Source organism: Corvus brachyrhynchos, unplaced genomic scaffold (genome assembly GCF_000691975.1).
Source record: "Corvus brachyrhynchos isolate BGI_N302 unplaced genomic scaffold, ASM69197v1 scaffold145, whole genome shotgun sequence".
NCBI classification, from domain to species: domain Eukaryota; kingdom Metazoa; phylum Chordata; class Aves; order Passeriformes; family Corvidae; genus Corvus; species Corvus brachyrhynchos.
This window is the reverse complement of record NW_008238344.1, coordinates 322,987-331,955: the sequence shown is the minus strand read 5'-3', so window position 1 is coordinate 331,955 and position 8,969 is coordinate 322,987. Positions and strand designations below refer to the sequence as shown.

The following is an 8,969-nucleotide window of genomic DNA, read 5'->3' as shown; positions in this document are numbered from 1 at the left end:
AGCACTTTGCCGGGCTGGGAGGTGGATTACTGTTATCAGTGCTTGCAGGGAGCTCTCCCTGTGGAGATGGGGATGGGCTGCCAGAGGGAGACGGCTGCAGCGTGGGGGGTCCTGGGGAGGGGAGGCACTCAGCAGACCCTCAGGCAGGTTCGTTATGGTCCTGTTGCACCCCTGCCCCAGCTGGAGCAGAGGGGGAGCTCCGTGACTACCTCCAGGCGCTTGACTTGAGTCCTCTCGAACTCCAGCCTGGTCTCCAGCTCACGGATCTTGGCCTCTTGCCGGCTCACCAGTGACTTGTCCACCATGGACTGCTCCAGGAACTCCAGCTGGCTCTGCAGACCTTGCAGCTGCGGGAGAGGGCACAGCCTCAGCCTCGACCACAATCACCCTGCCCCCCCAGCCACGCCGTCCTGGAGGAGAGCTGCTGGACATGCTGCTCCCATCTGGATGGAGAGCTTCCCATGGGACTGCTCTGCATCCCCACGGTGCAGGGGGCCCTGCATGATGTGGGCAGCAGGTCTCTGGGTGCCCCCCATCACCCTGGCTTCACTCAGGGTGCATCCCCACCTTCTCCTGCAGCTCCTGCTTCTCCTTGCTGACCTCCTCCAGCTGTGCCTGGAGGTCATTCATCTGTGCCAGGTCCCGGGACGCCTGCAGGTCACACCAGGGCCATCAGTGGGGATCCCACTGGGCCAGCTCCAAAAGGGACACCTTGAGGGGGTGGGGTGGGTGCAGCTGCTGCTCCCCCTTCACCTGGGCCACAGCTGCCTTGTGCTTCTTCATCAGCTCATTCATGTCCTCCTGGTCCTCCTCCAGCCGGCTCTGCACCTCATTCTTTTCCCGCTGCAGTCGGCTCAGCTGCTCCTCCAGCTGCAGGGAGACACACGTGTCTCTTGCAGCATCCCTGGAATTGAGCATTCACCCCCGAAACCCACTCCAAACAGAGTGGGACCACCCTGGGTGCAAATGGGGCATGGCCCCACCATAGTTCACGGCACCCCAAACCCACTCACCGCTGCCTTGGCCTTGGCAAGGTCATCGATCTGCAGGTGGAGGTCCTCGATCTCCACCTCCATGGATTTGCGGGCCTTGACGGCGGCCGCGCACGTGAACTCTGACTCTTCCAGCTGCAGAGATATAGCTCAGTGCCTGGCCAGGGAACAGGGACACTCCCTGTCCCTCAAAGCCTGCAGTCTGGGGAGGGTCTGGATGCACACCTGGTTCTTGAGCTGGGTGATCTCCCTCTTGCTGGGTGCGTTGTTTTTCAGGTGGTCCAGCATGATCTGAGCATCAGCCAGCAGCGCCTTTGTTCTCTTCAGATCCCGGCGCAGGCGCTTTTCCGTCTCGAAGTCCCGCTGGTTGGCCTGTGGCAGGGGAAACCTTCCCATGGTTCCATGCCTGAGGGGTGTCCACCCCACCATGGCCACCTCAGGGTCCCCAAAGCAAGGCAGGTGCCCAGCTGCCCATCACCCCACCTGCTCGCTGACAGCAGATAACTTGCTCTCCAGCTCCCGCTTCTCTCTCAGCACCTTTTGCTTGTCCTCGTACTCCTCCTCCAGCTGCACCTCCATCTGCTTCAGCTGGGGGACAGCCAGGAGGCAGCTGGTCAGAGCGGTGGGGAGGGGTCATGACCCCCCTCCTCACGTGTCCCCACACACTAGGGACACCAGGTGACCCCACCGGCCGGGTGTTTGCGCAACCAGAGGCACAAAGCCCAGTGTGAGCTGGCCGGGGCAGCAGAAGGACTGGTCGGACCCGCCGGGCCGGTGGAGCCGGGCTGTGGTCGGCTGCGTGGGAGCCGGGTGCTGCATGACGGTGCCCAGCTGGCAGCTCCCAGCACCCGGCCCCGGCATGGGGATGCATCCCAGGCCCTCCTGGGCAGAGGGGCCGCAGCAGAGCCCTACCTTCTTTTGACATGACTGCCGGATCTCCTCCACCTCCTCATCACGGCTCTCCACCTCCTTGGCGTGGGTCTGCCGCAGCCGCTCCATCTCCATCTCCAGCCGCAGCTTTGCCTGAAAATGGTGGGGATGTGGTCAGAGTGAAGGGGACGTGGGGACCCCTGAATGCCACTGTCCAGGCACCACTCACCCTGAAAACCCCCCGGTCTGAGGCCAGCTGGGCTGCCCGCCCCATGGTGACCTGCCGGGCCATGGCACGGAGGGCCGGGAGCCGTGTTGGCCACGGCGATGCCTGGCCTGACGCCGGGCTCAGGGCGACCGCCTCCTCTTCCCAGGCAAGCCCGGCCCAGGTAATAACAGCCCTGCATGAAACCACCCCACCCAGAAACCTAGCCCCTCCCCATCGTACCTGCTCCAGCATCTGGATGGTCCCAGCCTGCTCATCCAGTTCCTCCTCCTGGTCTTTGACCTTCGCCTCCAGGTCCCTCAGCTGTTTCTTCACCTTGGCCAGGGAGGCTTCGTCCTTTGACTCCTGGGAGGAGATGTCCTGCAGCTCTGCCTCCAGCGCCTCCGCCTTCTGCGTCAGCCCTGCGATGTCCGAGTCCTTGTCCTGTGAGAGACAGGGTCACTGTCAGCCCGGGGCACCCGGTGGTTGGGAGGCTGGGGAGGGGGCCGGGGGCCACTCACCTCCAGCAGCTGCTTGAGGCCAAAGACCTCAGCCACCAGCACATCCTTCTCTCGGCTCAGCTTCTCCCGCTGCAGCCGTTCCCGCTGCGCCTCCTCATGCGCCTGCGAGAGCTCGCTGTCAAACCTGTGTGGGGAGAGTGGGGTGAGAGCTCAGCAGCCTGGGGACTGACCCTCAGCCCTGTGCCAGGGGCACTGCACAGAGCATCCCCTTCCCTCAGCAGCAGGCACTGGGAAGGGCGGTGTGCTGCCGAGTGCTTGTTTGAAACACACTGTTGATGAGTCTTTAATTGCCAGCACGGTGGCACCAAGTCACTCAGACACTCCTCCTGACGCCTTTGCTCCGTGCTAATGGGGAGTGCAGCACCTGCAGCACTGACCCCAGCAGCACCTCAGCTGTTCTCCAGGGCCAGCACGTGGCCGTGGGACTGTGGCTGCCAATGGCAGGGACTTGGCTACTCCAAGGCAGCTGGGGACACCAAACCCTCCAAGCAGGATATGGAGAGTTCTCTGGGAGAGATGGGTTCTTGCAGCAGCTTGGCTCCCACAGCTGCATCCCAGTGCCGGGGCTCCATGTGACATGGCACCGGTCCCATCCCTGAAGGCGACATGCGACCCCCCGGAGGGGACACAAGGCCCTGGTGGAGGAGTGCTCAGCACAGCCTGTAGCCAGGCAGTGCTGTGGCAGTTTCTCCCAGTGCCCCTGGGATGGGATCAGCCGGGTTTACTCTGAAATCACTGCCTTTGGGGCTTGGAAAACAACCCTGCGCTTGAGTTTGTGACCTGCGTTAAACAACTCGGCGGCTAATCCCCATTTTTCCTCGCGCTGGGTAATAAACAGCTGCATTAGCACAGACTCCAATCCGCGGAAATTGAAATTAATTAGATTGGATTCTCTCGCTGTATTTGTGTGTGTGATCATTACCATAATGAGATGAAAGCGTCCCTGCTGCTTAATAACGTTAGCAAACTTTGGGGCTGGGAGAGGGGACGGGATGGCAGCACGTGCTGAGCGCAGAAGCAGGGCACTAGCAGCCTCCACCATGGGACATGACCCCACACAGGGGGGATCACTCAGCTCTGGGCCCCCCCAAAAGGGCATGGGGATCCTCCCCACAACAAACACATCCAGCTTGGGCAGCCCCATCCCACTAGAGACACCTCAGCCAAGTAGGAGCTGGTGAGGTGCCCAAATCCCTGCTAAAATGGTAATGCCACTTCGCCAGAGGCACGTCCCCCGTGTCCCCCCCGCTGCCAGCACATGGTCCCCACCTCCGCTGCTTCTTCTCCAGGTCGTGGTTGCGTCCCTGCTGTCCCTCGAGGTGCAGCTTGGTGTCCTGCAGCTCGGCAGCCAGGCGCTGGCACTTCTTCTTCAGCTGCTGCAGCGCCCGCTGGCTCTCCTCGCTGTCCGCCTGCAGGTCCGCCAGCTGCAGGCAGAGGTGAGCAGAGCAGTGAGGGCTCCGGGATGCCACCATGTCCCTGCAGTCCTAGCCATGCTGAGGGGACCAGGGAGTCCCCAGGGCTGAGCCCCACTCACCTTGCGCTCCAGCTGCCTCTTGCCCTGCTGCTCCACCTCCAGCTTGTCCTCCAGCTCCTGCTGCAGCCGTTTCTTGGTGAAGTCGATCTCCCGCACCGCCCGCTCGTATTTCAGCCGCCATTCGCCACCTGTGTGGGGAAACGCCGTCACCAAGGAGCTGTGGGGGTGGCACAGGGAGAGGGGGACACTGCAGGGTGTGCCAGCAGCCAGCGCTGGAGGCAGGACAGTACCTGAATCATCATCGTCGAGTTCCCCATTGAGCTCGGCCGCCCGGATGAGCCGAGCCTCCATCACCTCCATCTCCATTGACTCCATCTGCTTCTTTAGGGCATCATACTTGGCCTGGGAGGGGACATGGCTGTGGTGAGCACTTGCAGGGGACAGGAGACACTGCGAGGCCAGGGAGGGGCACATTTACCTGCAGGTCCTTCATCTCCTTCTCAGCCCGCAGCCTCTCGGCCGTCTCAGCGTCCAGCAGCTGGGAGGCCGACTCGCCGGTGTTCCGCTCGTCCGTCAGCTCCGACGTCAGCTCTGTGATCTGGGGGCAGCAGGGGGAATGGGGCCATTGGCTGGGGCAGGCTGGCACAGCACCGTACCCCATCCCGGCACCGGCAAGGACCTACCCTGCTCTCCAGGCGGTCGCTGTTGAGCCGCAGCTCGTTACGCTCCTTCTCCACCTTCTCGAGTTTGCTCTTCAGCTGCTGGATCTCTTCCTGCAACAGAGAGGGCGGTGAGGGAGGGGGCAGGCGCAGGGAAGAGGCTGGCGGGTAGGAGGCTGGCAGCTCTCTGCCCCTCCCCAGCACCCCCCCAGCGCAGGATGGGAGGGTGGGGGCTCCCCAGAGCTGCTCTCCCCTGCCAAGGGCTGGGCAGGGACTTTCCCCAACCCGCTCCGCTGTCTGCCGACTCCAACCCCATAAATGGTGTTGAAATACCAGGCAGTCCCAGAAAAGCTGCAAAGGGGTACCCACATCCTTTGGGAGAGGGGGTGGGAACAAATCCACCCATCAGCAGCTTGCTGAAGGGCTTGGGTGCACCCAGCCCAGGTGGGGAGGGAGGGGGCCCACCAGGATGTTGTGGAACCAGGGACCACCAGCCAGTGCTGAGGAAGCATGTTTGTCTGTTAACATCATCCTCTCTCTTCCTCTGGTTCCAGCACAGGCTGGGGGGCAGCAGGGGGCCCAGGTGCCCCCGCCCAGGTGCCCCCACCCAGGTGCTGTCCCCAGCAGGTCAGGGTGAAAGCTGAGCCAGGCAGCAGCTCCATGCTCGGTGAGTGCACCGGTGTCTGGTTGCCAGTGCGAGCGGAGCCCCCGCATTTGCCTCTGGCACACGGTTTCACTTCCATTCTCCACGCTTGTAATTGGGCTCAAGCAACAGCCGGCTCTTGGGATGCTAATGACATGCTGATTCGCAAATTAGGGAGCAATTCGAGCCTGGCGCTGGCGGGATGCAGGCAGTTGTGGTCGTAGTGCATCTCACCCCATCATGGGCTCCTGCATCCCAACCCACTGTGGGGTCCTGTATCCCAATCCACCACAGGATCCTGCATCCCACCCCTCTATGGGGCCCTGCCCACGACCAACACTCCCCCAAGCCCTCCCTGCTCCATCCAGCGTCCCCTGGCATGGATACCCACGTCTTTGCCGCGGATCTGGTCCTCGGTGAGCTGCACTTGGATGAGGGGCCGCACCGTGGTGAAGAGCTTCCACCAGGGCCAATCCTTCACCCCTTTGTTCTTCTTGATGTTCTTCTGCACGCACCGGATGGCCAAATCCTGGATCTGTGCAGGGCACGGGGCATGGGATCAGTACAGGGCCACCAGCAGGGCAAAACGGAGCGTGTGGGTGCTCAGCACTCCTGCCAGCACCCCAGCATGCTTCCCTTCATTAGCATTTAGGCTAATTGCACCAGCAAATCTGCTGTTTGATCCTCTCCAGCCCCTGTAAATGCTAATCCTGGGAAAGCAAGGCACTGTGAGATGCCTATTTTACACCTTCTCTAATGATAAAAGTAGGAGCTAAAGTGTAGCTTCATCCTTCTGGGAGGAGGAGGTGCTGGCCCAGGAGGCGCAGAAAGGCTGCGCTGCCCATTTTAGGCGAAATTGTGCAGCAGAGCGGGGAGGGGAGAGTCGCTGGGACCAGCCTTTCTCTTCTTGAAGTGCTGCCGTGCCAGGAAGCCCCTGCACGCCGCCTGGAAAAGGGTGATGTTCCTGCTGGTCTGCGTGTCCCGCTGCTCTTCCAGCCTGGCCAGTGATCCAGCCCAGCAAAACACCTGCAGGAGGGGAGCAGGACGGCGATGGGTGCCGGCATCCCTCCGGCCACGCCGTGCCACCCTCCCGCTGGTGGGGATGTGTCTCTCCCCTCCGCAGCCACTGGTCCTGTCCCACGGTGGGGTTTTATTCCCCAGGCACGAGGCATGCCGTGGGTGGGAGCGAACAGTGCTGCCCTTTTGCTGTCCCACCGTGCCATGACGCACAGCCCTGCCCACACCCACACCCGGTGGTGTCGGGCACCGTACCCGGCTCAAGCCCATGTGGTAGCTGCTCTTCTCCAGGTCCAGTGACTCCAGGAGCTCCTCCACTGCCTGCAGGGAGGGAAAGGTGTCAGGGCCAGGCACTCCAGGGTGTAGGGGACCCTGGACCACAGCAGTGACTCTGACATGGGGCACGTACCCGCTTCTCGTCCACCACGATGTAGTTGCGCCCATGCTTTTTGGTCAGGTGTGGGGCCAGGACATCAAAGCGCCGCCTGAACTCCGCAAACACCATGTGGTCGGGGTAACCTGGGGAAGCAAGGGAGAGTGGGGCTGTGTGGGCAGCCAGCACACCTGGGGGACGGCCAGGGACAGTCCCACGTGCCCTGACATGCTGAGGCTCATGTTTTGGGAGAGCTGATGGGGTCACCCCACGTGACACAAGTTCCCCATAGGGTCAGGCATTGCTGGAATGCCCCCAGCCTCCCTGGGAGGTTTTCTTTGGCTGCGTCCTCCAGCAATTTTGGCCGGGATCTGAGGAGAAAGTAGCCAAATCTCTCCTCGGGGGGAGAGCAGGGACACGTGTTGCCTGTGCAAGTCCTGCTCGGGCTCCACTCTGAGCCACAGCCAGCTCCTGCATCAGGCTCCAGCACTGAGCCTCCATATCTTAATTAACGATGAGGTATTGATGGAGACATTGACCCCAGCACGGCCGGCTGGCTACGGCCATCGATCCAGGAGGTGTGCAGGTGGCATCGATTTCCAATCACAGCAGGAAGGGTCTGGCCTCCAAGGAATAAACCCTCAGCCGGGTGGCTGACCAGCCAATGTATCAATAAATGCTTTGCTGAGCACAATCCAGAGGCCCTCGTTCCAGTGGGACAGGGGCGGGATGTCAATGGGATTGCTGCCCTGAACCAACGGCACCAGGGGAGACATCCAATTAAGGCCATGCCTGTCCCCAGCACAGATAACAGCCCTGCAGGGGAGGGGGGACAGGGACAGGACCACCCTGGGGAGAGACTCCAGAGTTCAGAGCGAGGGTATGTGCTGAAGGGCTTCCTGGGGGTCTTTGGCTCTCCAGCAAGGAGATGCAGGCAGGACCTCCGTGCTGTCCACCCCTGGTGCCAGGGCTCACCTTGGCGGTACATGCGGAGGGCATCGAGCAGGCGGGAGCCGCGGAGCTGGGCGCGCAGGAGGGGCACGTCCAGCTGCATCAGCCCGGCCTCGCAGTGCTCCGTGGGCAGCTCCAGCTCGCTGCCGCTCACCCGCCGGCACAGCACAGCCTGGGGGTCCCCGCCGCCCCCCGCCTTGGGCAGGAAGCAGTGCACGAAGTGGAGCTTGGACTTCTTGATGCTGTCGATGAGGGCGTCCTGCAGGTGTGGCAGAGCAGGGTGAGCGGTGACGCGCAGAGGTGCCCCAGCCAGGTGCGGGGACCCCCCCAACACGCCCTCACTCACCACTTGCAGCTTGATCTGGATGCACAAGGATTTCTTCTTGACCGCAGCCACGCCGCTGGTGAAGGTCTTGCGCATGCTGGTGGCCCGGCGCAGGGCCAGCTGGGAGCCCCCCTCCAGCCCCGCCACCGAGCCCGACAGCACCAGCGCCGAGCCGCCGCGCCCGGCAAACAGGCTGCTGATCACCTTCCTGCAGGGCACAGAGGCCGTGTCACCCCCCAGCGTCACCTCTCCCCCCTGCCATGCTCCCATCCCAGGACCCTGCTCACTTTTGGGACTCCTGCAGCAGGACAGAGGCGTTTTGGGAGGCCGGGTTGTGCTTGACGTAGTTGAGCCATCCTGTAGCATCGTACTCCACCCAGTTGGTCCCCGAGCTGTGGCCCAGGAGGAAGTGTCGGGGCTTGTCACTGGGGAGCAGCGGGTTGTGCCCTGTGGGGAAACAGCACCAGTGAGCACAGCCCCAGGGACCATGGGGCATGTCACAGAATCCCAGAATAGTTTGGGTTGGAAGGCACCCTAAAGATTATCTCATTCCACCCCCCTGCCATGGGCAGGGACACCTTCCATTACAGAAGTTGTTTCTGGTCTAGTGGACACATCCCCACGGTCCCAGGCCCCCCTCCATACCTTTTTTGCCTCCTTCCTGGGGGCCATAGTAGGAGAAGAGCCGTTCCAGCAAGGTGTCCTCGTTGCCGCCTGGCTGCAGCGCCTCCTCCTCCAGAAGCCACAGCAGCCCCCGCGCCTCGTCCGTGCGGGCCAGAGACCGGACCTGCAGGGTCACCATGCTGGCAGCTGGTCTGGCACACCAGTGTCCCCCAGGGCAGGGACATGGGGTGACACAGGGCACCCAGGCCACCCAAGAATCATGCAACCTCCCACTGTGTGAGAGGGCTCCTGAATCCTGCTCCCCAGCAGGGAAAG

General features: G+C 62.5%; 1 protein-coding gene across 1 annotated transcript in view; it reads right to left on the bottom strand.

Annotated features, from left to right (window-relative positions):
• The window catches only part of MYO18A (myosin XVIIIA), a 32,206-nt gene that overhangs the window by 7,881 nt on the left and 15,356 nt on the right, over positions 1–8,969 (bottom strand). The window contains exons 19-40 of the mRNA XM_017735160.1: positions 8,676–8,817; positions 8,318–8,477; positions 8,052–8,238; positions 7,730–7,964; positions 6,791–6,900; positions 6,637–6,702; positions 6,262–6,390; positions 5,756–5,899; positions 4,746–4,835; positions 4,541–4,660; positions 4,353–4,464; positions 4,123–4,250; positions 3,858–4,012; positions 2,589–2,712; positions 2,311–2,511; positions 1,905–2,015; positions 1,476–1,580; positions 1,218–1,364; positions 1,014–1,127; positions 754–870; positions 568–651; positions 210–347 (exon numbers count right to left, since the gene is read on the bottom strand). Of these exons, the coding sequence (XP_017590649.1) occupies positions 210–347; positions 568–651; positions 754–870; positions 1,014–1,127; positions 1,218–1,364; positions 1,476–1,580; positions 1,905–2,015; positions 2,311–2,511; positions 2,589–2,712; positions 3,858–4,012; positions 4,123–4,250; positions 4,353–4,464; positions 4,541–4,660; positions 4,746–4,835; positions 5,756–5,899; positions 6,262–6,390; positions 6,637–6,702; positions 6,791–6,900; positions 7,730–7,964; positions 8,052–8,238; positions 8,318–8,477; positions 8,676–8,817 (2,919 nt within the window). The remainder of the gene's footprint in view (positions 1–209; positions 348–567; positions 652–753; positions 871–1,013; positions 1,128–1,217; positions 1,365–1,475; positions 1,581–1,904; positions 2,016–2,310; positions 2,512–2,588; positions 2,713–3,857; positions 4,013–4,122; positions 4,251–4,352; positions 4,465–4,540; positions 4,661–4,745; positions 4,836–5,755; positions 5,900–6,261; positions 6,391–6,636; positions 6,703–6,790; positions 6,901–7,729; positions 7,965–8,051; positions 8,239–8,317; positions 8,478–8,675; positions 8,818–8,969) is intronic.